Genomic DNA, 16,705 nt, shown 5'->3' with positions numbered 1-16,705 from the left:
TTTTGCTAGCTAAAAAACACATTTACAGTCGCATATAGGTGTTATGTATATAATATATTTTATTGAAAATGTTTGCGTTATTTTTCAAATAACAGTTCTTAAGTTGACAAAAAGTGTATATTTTAGGCATGTTGCAATCGTGAATCTTGGCCGTTTTTGGGAAGTGAGTTGGTTACTATATTAAATCTAATAATCAATGTAAATATAAGTTTGTGCATCGAAAACAGGTTTTAAATATTGTTGTAAGCATAGGGGAAAGAATATGAGACTTGCAGTTAGATATCCTAGAGGTTATGAATATCTTTTGATTTATCTTGCATTTGATATACATACATATGTATGAAGCATTGATTTGTGGGCTTAAATGCATTATTGATATTATTCAGTTAGGGGGTTCTATTAACTTGTATTTAGTTTTGTAGATACTTGCAATATTGTTTCATCTAGCCGTATATCTGTTGTATAAGTTCTATATCTTATGTATGTGGACGTTTGATGATTATTTGTTGAGAAATTATAGCTTAAAGTGCAATAAACTTATTGAGAAGATAGCGCAAGATACAAAGATACTTTCGTTGTAAGTAGATACTAAGCTTTTGTACGAATTTGTAAAGTTTCTATTTAGCTTGCGTTGTTTCATTATCGTTATAATTATCGTATTCGATTCGATTTGTTTCGTTTGTGGTCTTATATCTAGGTGGTTTCTTTTTGAAATTGGATTTCAATGAAGTGCAATCCCTGCTTTCACGATATTGAGCAGGTCTGCTAACAGTTGAGTAAATTTAATAATTAAGCTGGCCATGAGATCGGGGCTTCCCCGCCTCAGCTCACCAGCCGACTAGAGTAAGAGACTAAATTTAACAATTCCTTTGGGGGCATCAGAGACTATAGCTAGTAATGGGCTTTCGCGATAGGGCAGGGATTGAAACCGAAATGGTTTGTCGATATAGCGATTAGATTATCCAAACATTCTCTATCTAAACTGATACAATAATGCTGTTCTGTATAGTATTACTATATAATAAAATTAATAAAAAAGCAAACAATAATTTACTACTAACTAAAATGTGCTATGTGGACAGAAAAGTTCATTTAAACCCTATCGAATATCATTTCGGTTCCAAACCCTGCTACCTTGTAAAGTGCTTTAGATGGTCCACACCTGGACCTTTTCGGCCACCACGCACCAGCTGGCACGCTCGTAGTAGGAACTGACGATGTGCAGGCTGGCCACGTGATGGTTGATCAGTGCGTCCAGCTCGCCCTCGCGGAACACGTGGTAGTAGCGATGGTGAGTGCTGGACCCGCCTTGAGAGGGACTGTCCAGGGAGTTTGTGGAGCTGTTCGAGTGCTCCAGTGAATCGGAGGAGTGACGCTGCTGCATAGTGTGCTCCTGGGGCTGCTGCTGCTGCTGAGTCTGCTGTTGCTGTTGATTGTGCTGCTGTGGGGCCACAGGTGATTGCACCTTCAAGGCGGCCATGTGACGGCGCCGCTGACCGTAATCCGCCATGCCCTCGCCCAGTTGATCTCCACCCCTGGCTTCCAAGGCCTCTGCTTCGGCCTGCTCATCCGGCTCCTCCTGCTCCTCCTCCTCCGGTATAACATCGTCCTCATCCTCTTCCCTCACATCACTGTCGCCGTCGTCCTGCAGCAGATAGGCTGTTTCCGGGTTCAGTTGGTAGTGGCGATTTCGCTTATAGCTGAACTTGGAGATCTTGCAGTGCTCGTACACGCCTAGCGAATAGCTCGACTCGTTCTCCTCCTCCTCTTCCTCCTCGCCGTCCTCCTCCTGGATGGTGAAGCTGCGGGTCTGCGAGGACAGGGAAGAGGTTGATGAGCTCACCGGCGATTGCTGGAGACTGGGCTGGGTGGAGAGATTGGCCAGCATAAGCCGACGTTCCCGGAGCTCGTCACGAAAGGCGCTCAGATCGCCGTTAGAACGCTTCTTGCCGCCACCGAATATCTCGGACAGGTCACCCATCCCGATCCCGTCTAGATACCGGCACTCTGTGCGATTGCTCTTGTCGTCCAGTTCCCGTTGCAGCTGGGCTGTTAGTTGCTCGGCGAACTCGGCACAATCCTGCTGTTGATTAGCCGCCTCCCGCTTTTCCGGAAGCAGGGGCGCACTGTCCGCATTCAGGATTATGTCGTCCTCGGGAGCTTTCTGCGAGCAAGAACTGTTGCTGATCTGCAACTCTCCCTTGTGGTATTGCTCCTGCTGAATGCTAATTATCTTCGCCAGACTGGGCTCTCCCTCGTCTTGAGAAGCAGAGTTGGAGTTGGCCGATCCTTCGCCACCCTCACCGCTTCCTGAGGGCACCTTGGCCGATCGCGGTGCACTAATCACACTGTCAATGGAATCGGGGGAGGAGGGCTCACTGGAGTCACTGTCCAGGTCATCGGTGGCTGGGTTAAAAAGTTCCAGGGAGAGCAGCTTGCTGGCCAGCGATGAGGAAGAGCACGAGGCAGAAATTCCCGAGCCGGAAGCTCTCCGGATAATGGGAAAACTTTGGCGTTGCAATTGCAGGGATTGCTGCTTCCGGAACTTGGGAATGGGTGGCAAGTCCCGTATGGCCTGCCGGGTTATCCGATGGATGGGGGATGGTACCTTTTTTGTTTCTTTGGGTTCCTTGGGTGGCTGCTCCTTGCGCTCCTCTTTTTGCGCTTCCTTTTGCTCCTTAAGTTGTCCCTTCTGCTGCTCTTTCAGGTTCTCCAGATGCTGCTCCCTTTGCTGCTCCTTCTGCTGCTTTATGTGAGCCTCGTCGAAACTGAATCGGGCTGGCTTCGAAGGAGGCGTTAGTATCGCCATGGCTGCCGACACCGCTGCCGTGGATTGAGGCGGCGAGGTCACCGTGCCCTGGATGGCAGCAGGGGAGTGTGCCGGGGTCGGGGGGCAGGGCATGATCAGAGGGGAGGTTGGCACAGAGTGTGTGGGTGGCAGACGGGATCCACCAGCAGACATCCCGGGATTGCCGCCAGCTGCCGCGCCCGCCCCTCGCTGTCCGTTGCTAGAGGAGGAGTTACTAGAACTTGAGTTAGAGTTCTGGTGCTGTTGCTGGTAGTTGAGCTGCTGCTGGTGCTGCTCCGGCTTGGGTATGAAGATTACGGAAGCAAAGCTGTCCTCCGACTCGATGCTTGTGTCCGACTGCAGGCTGCTGTCCTTGGAGGAGTCAGATCCCGATTCCCGGGAATGACGTCTGGCCTTGTCGCACTGACCGCCGTCCGCACAGGCCGGACACTCCTGTTGGTATTGGCTGCAGTGACAAAGATTAGCCTGGGTGCACTCCACGATGCTGCAGTACGTCACGGGCCCTCCCGGGGTAGTGGCTGGCGCGGATGCCGCGTGTATTAGGTGCGACAGGTGGTTGTGCGACTGGTGGCTGTTTGCGAGATGGTGGTGGTGATGGTGGTGGTGATGCTGGTGGCCTGCCTGTGCCATTCCATGCTTGTTGTTGTTGTTTAGAGCCTGGTTCTTGTCTACATGGGATGGATTCTGGAGCGGGTTCGTCATATTTTGCGGCCCACTCTTGATATTCTGGATAAGCTTGCTGATGCCCGTTTTTGTCACCCGCTCCAGACTGCCGGTGGAGCTCTTGATCTTAGTGGTGAATCCCTCACGGATTACCTGAAGCCGCTTGGAGAACAAAGCCGATCGGCAGAGGAAGGCTTCATTCAGGGAGGTCTGCTTCTGGATGCGCTTCCGCACGCGCTCCTTCTCACGCAGTCTATTGCAGGCCATCAGTTCCTCGTTCAGGGAGCTCTGCTTGCGCAAGAATGTAGGCGCTGCCCCCGAGCCACCTGGACCACCTCCTTGTGCTGGAACCGCCGAGGGGGAGGCTGAAGTGCCGGGGTTGGAGGGCGAGGAGGAAGCATGCTGGTGAAAGTTTCCCGCATAGCAGCCACTACGCTGGTACAAGCTAGTGCTCACGGCCCCATTGGCTCCATTGTAGTTGCTCACCATTTGGAACGCGTCCGGGGCAGCGGATGGCGTCGCTGCATCCTCATCGCATAAGGACTGCTTTTGTTTGATGAGCTTGGGCCGGCGGCTTAGCGTGTTCCCGGCACTAGCGGTGGTCGTGGGCGAATGCCTCCCATTCATCTGGAGCTGCTGTTGAGCCTCGGTAGGATTAAGCAGCAAGGCCGCCGCAGCGGCCTTCGATTCCCCAGGGATTAGTGGACCTCCCAGGCTAGGGACGCTCGACCGGGAGCGGACAATCTGGCGGGGAGGCGGCTGGAGAATGCTGCCCAGGCTGCGGGACTTCAATCCTGCAGTGAGGGGCGGGTCGGGAAAGTCTTCGAAGTCCTCTAGACGACGTAGCTCGATGGGAAGGTCTTTGGCGTCCTCGAAGTCCAGGCTGCTGTCATTTTTTGTGTCCTTTGAGGACCACGAGTCCATAAACCACGCATGACGACGTCCGCGAGCAAGTTTCTGGAAGGAAAAATCAAGTGGATTATATTTAAATAATTTATTCAAATCTTTATTCCTCTTACCTGAATGGCGCGGCGCACGAAGCTGTAACAGGACTCCCCCGGGGAAGATGAGCTCAGGCTGGAACTATCTCCATCCCCAGCCGATCGACTGGAATTCGTAGAGTCCTCTGTGTATGCATGGTAGGGTGGCTGGAAATTGTCATCGTCTTCCTCATCGGAGTACGAGTAGTTTCGGTTCTTGGGTGGCTGCCACGGTATGAGAACGTCCTGCGATTCAAAGCGGCGGTGGCGCTGCTCCAGTGCCCATACGGTTATCACTACCCGCCCACCGATCCGCAGGATTCTTGCTAGTTCCCGCAGAGCCTGGACGCGTCGCTCGGTGGTGGCGAAGTGATGGACCACCGCTAGGGAGAGCACTGCATCGAAGCTGTCGTCCCGGAAAGGCAGCTCCAGATTGTCGCACAAGGCCACCTAGAAACAAAATGCAATATTAGTTTATTTAGTACATGACTTATTAAATTTTATTATAAATTTATTTCTATTATCCTAGAAACTTAAAGAACATCAAGAAACTATTAATTTCCGGTGCATTTATTGCTTTTTGAAAAATAATTCAATTGAAAGAAGCTTATCGTAGTAAATCCCCAGCGAGGACATGCCAATTACGCTGCGGCGGGACTTAGTCCGCGCAGGAATCTCTTTGCAGATTCAATACCACAAGAATTCCTGCTCTCTGTCGCTGACGTTGAGTTCCCGGAAGCAATTTCCCATGAGTCCTGCCCGCAAAAGTATGCAATTGAAAGCTGCATAAAGCAAAATGCGAAACTATGTGGGCTGATGCCATTTCAAGCTGCAGAGTCCAGGCTGTCCAGGCCAACGAGCAAGGATTTCTTTTTGGCACAAACTCTGGCAGAAGCCATTTCCATATCAAAGCATAGCAGCCCGATTGAATAATCCAGTATCTCTTTCGGTTGAAAACATCAATTTGCAATTAGAAACTTTTCCACGACAATGCGGTGAACGGAATAACAAAGTTATCGGTTTTCCCAGCTGGCTCCGATCGGAATATTTGGTCAAGCTGACTACGTCCATTTGTCAAGGGAAAGGGGTGGGACAGGCATAGTCTGCATGTGGCAGCAAAGTCCGCTGTAAGTTGACCAGGTGCCCCAAACTGACCTAACCCAATGGTGGCAAATAGAACAATATGTCCGTTCAGGTGGATGCACGCCATTTATATTCATTTTCGTGTCATGGCCGCAACTGATGGTGTCAATTACCACGGCAGAACGCAAAAGGAAGTAACCAAACAAAGCTTCGTCTATTTTAGTCGCCAATCGAATGAATGACAAATTGCTTAACGGCTCAATGGTGTCGACGAGGAATTCCGTTTCGATTTGCGCATTATTCACAAAATGCATCGCAAAATAGCACGAACGGCAAATACGGATTTGCAATCCGTCAGGAAATTCTATTAAGCTCTAGTTTCACTAAAAATTCTAAATAAATATTTGCCTCAACGACTGTGGATATATATATTTTATAGAAAACGGAAATCAATGATTCGCTTCCTGATGAAATGACAATTTATTTTCTGCAATTTAGTTGTGCTTGTAAATCTCTCCTGCTCCGCCAATGTTACAAGCCCCAATGTGTATTTGCTTTTCACCCGTTTGTGGGTGTGTTTTTCTGCAAAAAAGAAATATCCTTGACCCGCCAAGCCCTCTTCTTGGCTCAGAGTTTTCTGTTCCAGGTGCAGTTAGCTAGGTGGCTGCAATTCAGACTGAGGCTGGACTGGAAAGTTCCCATTTTATAGTAAATATCCATTAACATAAGTGTTTTTATCAGCCCTCAAGAGAAATTTCATTTAAGTCAGGGATGGATTTTTGGCCATAAACTAATGCAAAAACATAGCTCATTTATTAAATGCATGATGCATTTCAGTCTGAAATGGCTTCTTTTGTGTTGTTATTTGCTACTTTTTCATGGATAGCCTCAATCCATCAGATCCCCCGCACACTTTCCAACGCGTGCATTTAATTCAAAGCCATGCAGCTCTCATAGTTTCTCCTTTCAATGTCCATGGGGCAGGATGAATACACACGCTGACATATTCCCTCATCCTTTATTCGGTTCGCTTTTCAGTGCTCTCTGGGCCTTACAAATCGTATTTATAGCAGTTGCCATTTTTCACACACATCCTACGGGGGGCTTTGTGGGTGTGTAATGTCACACGGGTCGGGCACATGACGCTTTTGAAATTTATGTTGACAGGGCTTCTAGGTGAGAGTGAAGCACGTTACGCATACGCCACGTTGCACCCTAATGAGGCCAAAGTGCAGCAGCAGAAAGACCTCCTCACCTGGCCTAGAAGGAAAATACAAAAATACTTATGCTTTATGCAGTTTCTCTTTTCGGCTCTTGCGGCTCATTTAAATGACGCTTAAGAACGCCAAGAACGAATCCTTAGGCCATTTTTTATGCCAACTGAAAATTGCAGGCCAACAAAATAAGGAGGGCTCTGAGGCAAAAGTGGGCCAAAAACTCTGCACCTTTTTCGCTTTCGCTTTCAGCTGCTGTTATTGAGTTTAACTTTTTTATGTTTGCGGCTGTGCTGTGAGCTGCCCATTTTATGCGCCATTTTGGGCGGGTTAAGATTTACGAGCTACCACAGCTCTACAGGATGTCCCACTGGAAGCACTGAGCACTGAGCACTGAAAGAAATCCTATTTGATTCAGATTTTATATTTCTTTAATAAGAAAATCTTTTTAATGCTTTTAAGTCTTTAGTTAGCAGGGATGATAGGTAATCTCTTATTCTAAATATGGTTAGTATAATTTTCCCTATTACAAATTATTTTCTGCTTGTGTGGATCGTGTCGATGTCAGATTGCTGCTGTTGCTCCACTTGCTGGCTTATTGCTTTACAAAATTATTGAAAATCAGGCCGTGCACGAGTTGCAGGAATCAAAGTTGCCCCACCGACTCTGCACTCTGGCCCGGACCAAGTTAAATTGGTTTTGCATAAAGTTTTCGCTTCCAGTTGGCAACAAAACTTGCATTCGCTTGCATGTCACGTTCGCATTTTGGGCATTTTGCAGTCGGCTTTATATTAAACACATTATGTAGGAAAATAGAAATAAAACTGACACTGAGTCTCTGGCACAACGAATGCCACATCGCATTACGTACGTATTGTTATGGTCAGTGAAATGATTAGAGGCACATGCGGATAATCAATGGCAGGACATTGGTTAAATGTCAAGGACCGGTCGGCGAACAATCGAACCTATCAGGTCACGGAAATGTGGCATGTTATTAAATAAATTAAACCATTTACCGTAAATTGTGGGCGAACCTCAGCAGCTGCAGTTGCAGTGTGAATAGGTTGGGCCAGCGGCAGGTCTTCCCTGTTGTTGCAACACCACACTCTGTCAGTGCCACACACAAAAAGCAATTTAAATGCGAAGAATGCGTGTTGTCGATTATGGTAAAATGGAAAGCGGAAAAGCCCCTGGCAGCGAATAGAAAATGGAGAATGCACTTCTTGGGAAATGGTTTTCTGCAGCCCGCCTGCCTGCAAATGGCACCATAAATAAGCGGAACGCTCCAGAGCCCAGCGTTAGTAATAGATTATTGCATACCTCAGGCCTCGCGGTCTTTATTGCGCGGATGAAGGGGTTTTCGCAATTTATTGTTGTACGCTGTTAAAGGAAATGCTGTGGGTTGCCAGCCAGGAGCCGAACAACAGCGACAGGACAATAGCGACAGGGAACAAGTATGCAGAACAGTTGTGTCATTGTTATGGGGGAATTGTGCGCGGGGATAACTAAGTGCTCTATAGTTCATTTTCATTATGACATAGCAGAGCGTATCACTTAATTGTGGCAAAAAGTTAGATGGGTGCATCTCAAACCATAACCCTTTCATCAAATATATTAAAATAGTTGAAGAGATTTTACGGAACTACGTCATTCCGCAAAATTAAAAAACTTGGCGAGTGAGTAGTTTGACTTTTCTTTAGGAATATGTAGGAAACTCTCTCCTATTTAAGATCCTACTTATGCACACTTCGGTCTGTATCGATTTCAAGTAATTTCATTTCGAAACTCCTGCAACAGAATGTGCAATCGGCCATTTCGCACAATTTTGCCCGACAAGCATCTGCAGTTTATTAGACGTGACCCGTTGGCTCCTTAGCCGAATGACTCGCTTAACGACACCATTGTGGACCATTGCAATTATGGGGCATTAAGAACTCCCAATGCAGCGTGAGAAAGCGGAACATGTGCAAATAATATCCAATGATAAGCATAATTTATGCATGTTCCTAATGGCCCAACTCAAGTGGAGCAACTGGCATTTGAATATACTGGCAATGTTTTATGGCCAGGGCCCTCTCCATTCCTCCTTTCGCCACCAGCCTTGGCTGTTCCCACTGCGGCTTGTTAGAGCAAAATGGGTCAATTGCATGGCCAAGAGAATTCCAAGAACACGACCGCACCAAACACATGCAATTAGCAGGGTGCAATTAGATTGCACACACAACTTTTGGATATGTTCCCCTTATATATATTTTTGCTATGTATTTAAGCACTTTAAGGTTTGGGTTTCATTTTCACCTTGATACTGTCTACATCTTCATCAATCGTCCTTAACTTTTTAAGCGGAATGTCTTTATTGACTTGTAGATAAATACTCTATAGATCTGCATCAAAATATAATAGCAAACATTTTTTTTGTAAATTTTCCTGAGCAATTTCGTGAAGCCCCTACGAAAAGTGGGGAATTTGGGTTTCTTCCCATATGGGCCAGAATGTGGCCCATATTTCCCATATATCTTTGCCAATTCCATTCCGATTATTGAGCGGAATACCTTAAATGATTTGTGGATGGATTCTCTATCGATCTGCATTAAAATCTGAAAGCAAAATATTTTTCAAATTTTTTGTCAATTTTCCCTACAAAAAATGGGGTGTTCGAGGTTTCGCCCTATATGTGCCAGAAAGGTGGCAATATCTTTGCCAATTTCATCACGATCCTGGAGTGCAATACCTTAAAAGATTTGTAGATAGATTTTCCATCGATCTGGGTTAAAATATGACAGAAAAATATTTTTAAATTTTTTTGTCAATTTTCCTGAGGGACCCCCTACGAAAAATGGGGTTTTTGAGGTTTCGCCCTATATGTGCCAGAATGGTGGCTATAACTTGTTTAATTTCAACTCGATTCTTGAGCGAAGTAGCTTAAATGATCTGTTGATTAATTCTCCATCGATTCGCATCAAAATCAGATAGCAAAATATTTTTTATATTTTTTGTCAATTTTTCTGAGAGACCCCACTACGAAAATTTTGGAATGTGGGTAATTGCCCTTTCTCCTGTAGATATCATGTGGTTTTTAGGTCACTTACCTCGCCTCCTTTCTCGTGGGCCACTTTACTCAGACGGTAGCAACGCTCCACGCCGATGGTGCAGATAGACGGGTTGCACTGGGTGAGGTATCGGCCACTGCCACAGCCGACGTCGCAGACCACGGAGCCGGGCTCGAGGTTCCCCAGGAAGTGGGCCATCCGGGGTCGGATGGGTCCCGTGGGCTCTTCGCAGTGCTCGTAGACATCGTGGACGTAGGCACGTTCCAAAGCTGCTGATCTGCCACTGGCATCGCTTCTCGAGTGTTTAGTAGTTGCTGCTGCTGCTGTTGTTGTTTGCGATGCTGTGGCAGATGCTGCAGCTTGCGTCAAAGTCTTTGTTGTCTCGGTGATGGGTGCTGCTGTTCCTGCAGCAGCAACCACTCCCACTCCTGATCCGGATTCAATGGTGGTTCCAGTGGTTGGGGATATAACTGTGGGCGCCAAATCGCCCGCTTGCGTTATACTCGATGCTGCATTGGTGGCAATGCTGGTTGTCAATTGCTTGGTCATTGTTGCTGTTGTCGGCTTTTCTGCTGCTGCTGCTGATGTTGCTCTTGTGGCTGTTGTTGTTGTTGTCGGTATTGTTGTTGTTGCTGTGATGTAGCCCTTGTCATATGTTGTCGAGAGGCAAACTTCATCTGCAACAAAAGAGGACGGAAGAAAATGGTTTTAACAACTTCGTGTCAAAAGAAACACTTAAACCCAACATGTGGCTTGACTTTTCATTTAATCCTTGCCACACACAATGGTATTGTCTATTTGACTTTTTTGATTAAATTGGTTATATGCAATGTGGATAGGAAAAGTATTGTATCGAAAGTCTTTTGTTTAAAATAAGGCTCAAATATATGTATCCTCAAATCCTCTCAAAGTATTAATCTTTTGTAAACCTTTTAATTCTATAAACTAGAAGAATTTTGTTAATAAATTTAACTTTATTTTTTATCTGGCCAAGTTTTTGTATAAAGAAGCTGCAACTTAAACCTCGAATAATCAGATAAAAGTCAAGGATTTGGGAAATACCATCTTTTCCCTTTCAATATGCAAACTGCACCGTAATTTATAATCTTGCAAACAATTTGTATAATCAAGCCAATTGCCTCGCTGAATGCGAACCATAAAGTCAATTTCTGTGCAACTCCTTGTTGCATGTCGTTGAAAATTCTACGAAAAGCTAAGAAGGCACTATTGCGTTTAGAGCATGCCATCAAGTCGTAAAATCGTTAGAACAACGTCAGCAAAAAAAACTTGAAACAAAAACAAAAGTGACACACACAAACACCACACACCAGCTAGTAGACACAGAGTTGCATTCCGGATGTGTGGCAACTGTTTCGGGTTAGCATTCTTGTTGACATTTTATAACTGTATTTCCGGTGGGAGCCTTAGCAGTCGTTCGAATGGAAATTTTAACGCCATCGGTGCAGAGCCGTTGTCAGCCCTAATAAATTTCATTAAAATGCTGTTGCACAAAAGGAAATTACCCGGCGTGGGCAGCCCCAAATGGAGGGCACTGGGTGGTGCAGCGGGCGCTGGGCGGTGTGTGGTGAGTGGATGTCAAGGGGCGGGCAATGGTGGCAGGCATTCTCTGGCAGTGGGCGCCAAATGACATTAGTGCAGTAAAATGGAATTATAATTGAAATCTGATTAAAAGCAGTTGTGTAGTGCCAACAATGACGCAGCATTAACAGCAGACGCGGGAGGAGAATGAGCCCTGGTCCTAGGCCAAAGGACTAGAGGCTGCAAACTGCGAATAGGTCATGTCCAAGGGTGCTAATGAGTTGACGCCCACTCTGCGTATGTGTTAATAAGCATTCTAAACGAGTTATAAACGTATTTTATGGCCTTTTGATAGAAATTATTAGCCGAGGAAAAGCAGGGGAAAAGTATCCCAATGGCTGGGTCCTGAGGGGCAGATAAATCAAATCGATTGGAATCGTTTATAATTGATGCGTATTATTATTATTATTTGATTTTTAAATAAATGAATGTATATATTTACGCTCTAAGGTATTTGTTCAATAATATTGTAAACTGATGTAAATAACTGTAAATTATTGTATATAGTCTAGGTTCATATCCCATATGTACCATATTCACCCCATCTTCTAAGCGCCCGGTTATGTTCAAATAGTTCTGAACGATTCAGGCGACTACAATAAAATTGAACTTGTTTAAAAAAAAAAAAAAAAGGTATATGTGCAATAGCAAAAATAGGTAATGTGAAAAGTTATTAGTTTGATTTGTGGATAGCTTAAATATATTATAAAATATATCTTAAATATATTATACAGTATATCTTCCAATATAGAATATCTAATATTTATTCATTAATTTTATAATCAGTGATTCTCTGTTATGCGTAAAGCTCTTCATAGAGCTCTTCTTCACTTTCTTTCCATTAAAATTTATAAATAATTATTAATTAATTATTATATTTATTATTATTAATTTAATTATTATTATTATAATTATAATCTGTCTGAAGTGAGTTTAAAGAATTCTCAGAAAATAAAGAAAAATGTTCTATTAGGCTCCATTCAAATATATTATTCGTCTATAATTATTACATATTTTATTTAAAACTATTCACGTAATTCCTTGTGGTTCAAGCTTATTAACTATTTAGGTCTAATTATTAGTAGCTTTTAAAGCTTTTAATATTATTATTTATTTAATAATGGTATTTATTTAGGTCTAAAAATATTCTTTAAAAAGTTAATGTCCCTTTTTGCCTATTATGTGGCTATTTATGTACATATTTTAATATACTTGTATTATATTAGAACCATGTTTGTACAGCCAAAGTACAAAGCACACTCACGCTGCGTGCTCTTGGCGGATGGAGCGAATGGGTGATGGCCAGGCCGGATGAATGGATTGTCTGGGATGGATGGAGGTGTGGACAAGGACTCACCTTTCGAGGGGCCGTTGCTGCGCTGATAACTCGCATTCAACAAAGCCGTCGACGACACTAGTTCCGCTGATAACATGCGACAACAAAGCCCGGATAGGCTGGCAATATAGATGATGGGGATATAACGACGGCGGTTTGGATGATGGCGACGGTGGTCGGAAAATCAATGGGCATGCATAATTTAAAGTCAGTTGCGCCACTTGGACCCTTCTTCCTGCGGGCTGGGAGCGGGGGCGGTCTGCGGTGAGGATTACAGGACCTCGACAAGTTGGCGTCGCACGGTACCACGGAGGGGAGCTACGGGTACTGCGGATATTTTTAGACTTTCGAGGCGAGGGCACGTTTTATACGATAATTTGCTCAATTTATTTTTTGAAATCTATCATTATAGAGCAACTACACGGTGTAATTGCTGCTGTTGTTGTGGTATTGTTGTTTTGTTGTTGTTGGCTTCGGCTTCGGCTTGGGATATGGCTAAGGACACGCTCGCCTGCCTGGTTGGGGCCACAAAATAGGATACACAAAATGCTTTTCCACTGGCTCCTGTCAATGCCTCTGGCATATGACGTTTCCTTTGTGTGTATGTGCGCGCGCGTGTGTGTGTCGCGGTTGTGTGTGTGAGTGTTTGATTTTCTGCTTCTTATAGGCACTTTTCACTTGCACTTTTCCTCTGCCTCCACTCGGAATCGCGCTGTCTTATCATCCCGTTTCCCGACCCTCCAATTACTTTTCCATTATCGCGTTCGATTCGGTTTTCCGTTGTTTCTGATGTTCGATTTCTAGGACACTGGCACTTGGCGCTTCAATTATATACAGCTGTGTATGTGTGAGTGTGAGTGCGCGTGTCCTGTGTCTCAGTGCGATTCCTGTTTTCGTTCACCCGCTGTCATGTCTGTACTCTCGGAGTCAACGTCGCGTACTGTAAAGCGAAAGGCCCGTTGGATTCCAAACGTTTGTTCAAGGATGCTTCTGGTTCTACAATACCCACAATCCCTATACCTTTAGACTCGATTTTTTTTTTCAAGTGTTTCATGCTCGAGCTCCGACCATGTTCGGCCTGTGGAACGCATTGGAAAAGCTCGGCCAACTTGACGAAAGCTTTCTGGAGTATGGGCCGCTGGTTCTCAGCTGTTTGTCGAGAGGGAAAGTGATGCGGAGTGGGTGAGTGATGAGAAAACTGAGGCGGAAAATTCTCCACTGACATTTCATTCTTCTGAACATGATCTTTTAAACAGGAATTCTTTTTTTAAAATCTTGAGTGCTCTTATTTAAAGGGAGTTCATCTTTGTACCACATGGCGTATGGGTTATGCAATTATGAACTTAAATATTGGGCTTATGTATGTGTCAGTGTTAGATTTTATTATAAACTTATAAATTATTATTGTTGTTTTCATATATAAATATGAAATAAATATTAAGTTTTAAATAATGCCTTCAAATATTCTATTGTAGATAAGAGATAAAATATTAATTTCGTACCACCTGGCGTATGAGTAATTAGTTTAGAGTTTTGAAAATCTTTCTTTAATATGTATAAATTTCAATAATAAACATTATTCAATAAAATCAGAAAAATCATTATTTATTATCAAAACTCTGAACTCACATGGCGTATAAATAACGCACAAAATATAGAAAAAATAATATACCAAATTTGTTTTTCAAAATATTTTCCTTTTCATTTTTGTTATATTCCTAGGTCCCAATTATCAAGACGAGCTTAAAATAACGTCTTATAGACGTTTCTCTAAAGTTTATAGCTATTTAGGAGTCCCATTTAGAATTTATTGACAAAATACTCCTTTGAGACACAATGGCGATCTAAAAATAGCCAGCCAGCCAAAGGCAATTAAAATGACAAAAGAAATAAAAGCTCGGAATTCGTCTTTGTTTGTTCAACGCGAGTCGAGTCAGCTTGTCAAATTTCATGAATGAACCCTGAAGCGCAATTGAAGAAGTCGAAAAATGAAAAAAAAGTGAAAAAAACAACAACAAGAATGGGAAAAAGCAACAACCGCATATGAAAAGCCAATGCACAGAAATAGAAGCTTCGTCAAGTTGGCCCGCGAATATGTCCAACCAAAATAGCAAAGAGCCAGGCCATGAAATAGGCAAAAAATAGCTCCACGAGTCGCCAAATGGCGCAAACTCTATCCAAAGCATACCGTTCCTTTCCCGCCCACGGTCCTGCCGCATCATCTGTCTTTGTTGCTCGCGCCTGATTACTTTTGATGAATGAAAAGCTTTTTGTTTTGGCTTTGCCGCTATCTGCGCTACCGCGTGGCAAGGTGGGTGGTGTGGGTGGACGGGTGGCGAAAAGACCCGCTCAACCCGCTCTTACCGCAAGAGAGCATGTTGTAGTTGTAAAACAGTGACAGCCACTGACGTCCCCGCATAGTAAAAGCTTGCTGTAAGTCATGGGCTGGAAGAGTGAGGCGGATGGGGTAGAGCCGGAGTTCCCGGAGTGGGTGGGATTCCGAGCGTCACATGTCTTTTTCGATCCGCATGACTAATATAGGCAAATGGCAAGTGCCGTCAGGGTGGCAGGATGTGGCGCACATTTGGCGACATGCCAGGGCAGATACGCATTCTTAAACGAAGTGTTCGAGAAACTTGGCCTGCACAATAAGAATTTTTTTTGAAAATATAAGGTTTACTTTACTTTATAGGGCTGCGATATTTTGGAAACATTTCATATTAAAATATGTTGAAGACATACTTATTTTGTCAATTAACCTTTATGTTTCTTTGTTTTGGTTTACTTTTTTATATTATCTGTAAGATATTTTGTATAATTATAGTGTACAAACACGTTATGTTTTTTCCCTAGGCCCTAGGATTCTGACGGATTTTTACCGGCCGGGGAGCCAATGGGGTGTTTGCCGCTGATGTCGTCACTGAATCCATGGATACTGTGTTGAATCATTCATCGGCAAAGGCGATGGGGTAAGTGGGTGAGTTTTTATGACATGCCCCGACAAAACAGAAACTTTTCCTGCGGCAGATTGAACTACAAGCTGAAGTTTACAAGTGGCAGCCATTCTTGTGATTTGTTTTGCAAAACGTTCGGCTATCTTCGGCGTGTGTCGAATGCGTCAAACGTGAAACTTTGTGTCGAGAAAAGCATACCAGAGCAGACGTGGATATATATGGGAATATAATGATATCCCCGTGCCATTGCCACTGGCGCACTCCTGCCATCTAACGAATGTGGCATCATTAGTTCTGTCATAGTCATAAATCATGAGACACCCGCTCCGGCACTCCTTCCCAAACCGTAGATGTTGCCGGCGGCGGCACGCCAAGGAGGCAAGGACGAATGTACGGAATATTGCGGCAGGACTGCATTGCTAATAATGTCACGTAGCACAGCTTTTGACAGCCAAGTGTCACTCCCACTTCCAGACGCACTTCAGCCCGGTGTCCTTGGAGGATGCTCATGATTATACGGTTCTTAACACGGCTAATTGTGGGAGAAGTTATGGAGGTCTGCCAGGGAGAGAAGAACCTGGTGAAAAAAATCCATTTAAATATTTTGTAATCTTGTGTAGAAGCGAAAATTTAATTACAAAAACCAAGCACCGAACAACAGGGCTGAAAATTATGCCAAAACATACGCAAGGACAGAGAACGCGGCCGCCATACAAATAAACTCGAGAACGGCGGAAGGAAAAACTCATTTCGCAGCGCTATCGCCGCTGAGCAATCAGAGCCACCCACCGGCAAATCCTTATCCTTGTCCCTGGCGGCCAAAGACATTTCCTTTTTGTGTGCTCGGTTCTTCTGTCGGCAAATGAAGTGCAAATTATGCCGACGGCCAGTGCATGGAAATGCGCGAAAAGCAAAAAACAAAGCGCTTTTTCCGTCCCGTGCCCCAAAAAGTATGCCATACATTTTCCGGAAACCCGAAAACTTAAGGGAGGGGTACTTCGGGGCTCGAGATTA

At 44.4% G+C, this 16,705-nt stretch overlaps 1 protein-coding gene across 1 annotated transcript; it reads right to left on the bottom strand.

Annotated features, from left to right (window-relative positions):
* Positions 1 to 1,147: 1,147 nt before the first annotated feature.
* fid (fire dancer) lies at positions 1,148 to 13,664 on the bottom strand. The gene is made up of 4 exons (XM_017246762.3): positions 12,759 to 13,664; positions 9,842 to 10,479; positions 4,492 to 4,902; positions 1,148 to 4,429 (listed from the first exon to the last, which is right to left on the bottom strand). The coding sequence occupies exons 1-4, from the start codon at positions 12,832 to 12,834 to the stop codon at positions 1,148 to 1,150; spliced, it is 4,407 nt and encodes a 1,468-aa protein (XP_017102251.2). The 5' UTR covers positions 12,835 to 13,664.
* Between the last annotated feature and the right edge of the window lie 3,041 nt (positions 13,665 to 16,705).

This window comes from Drosophila bipectinata, chromosome 3R (assembly GCF_030179905.1).
Source record: "Drosophila bipectinata strain 14024-0381.07 chromosome 3R, DbipHiC1v2, whole genome shotgun sequence".
In the NCBI taxonomy this organism is placed as follows: Eukaryota; Metazoa; Arthropoda; class Insecta; order Diptera; family Drosophilidae; genus Drosophila; species Drosophila bipectinata.
This window is presented reverse-complemented; position numbering and strand designations above follow the sequence as displayed.

What these genes read in the sequence shown, in the direction of transcription:
- fid (XM_017246762.3), bottom strand. Translation starts at nt 12,834, where the DNA reads ATGTTATCAGCGGAACTAGTGTCGTCGACGGCTTTGTTGAATGCGAGT. An exon ending in CCCACGAGAAAGGAGGCGAG is followed by an intron (nt 4,903 to 9,841) that starts GTAAGTGACCTA and finishes TTTTGTTTCTAG; the next exon opens with GTGGCCTTGTGCGACAATCT. An exon ending in TCGTGCGCCGCGCCATTCAG is followed by an intron (nt 4,430 to 4,491) that starts GTAAGAGGAATA and finishes TTTTCCTTCCAG; the next exon opens with AAACTTGCTCGCGGACGTCG.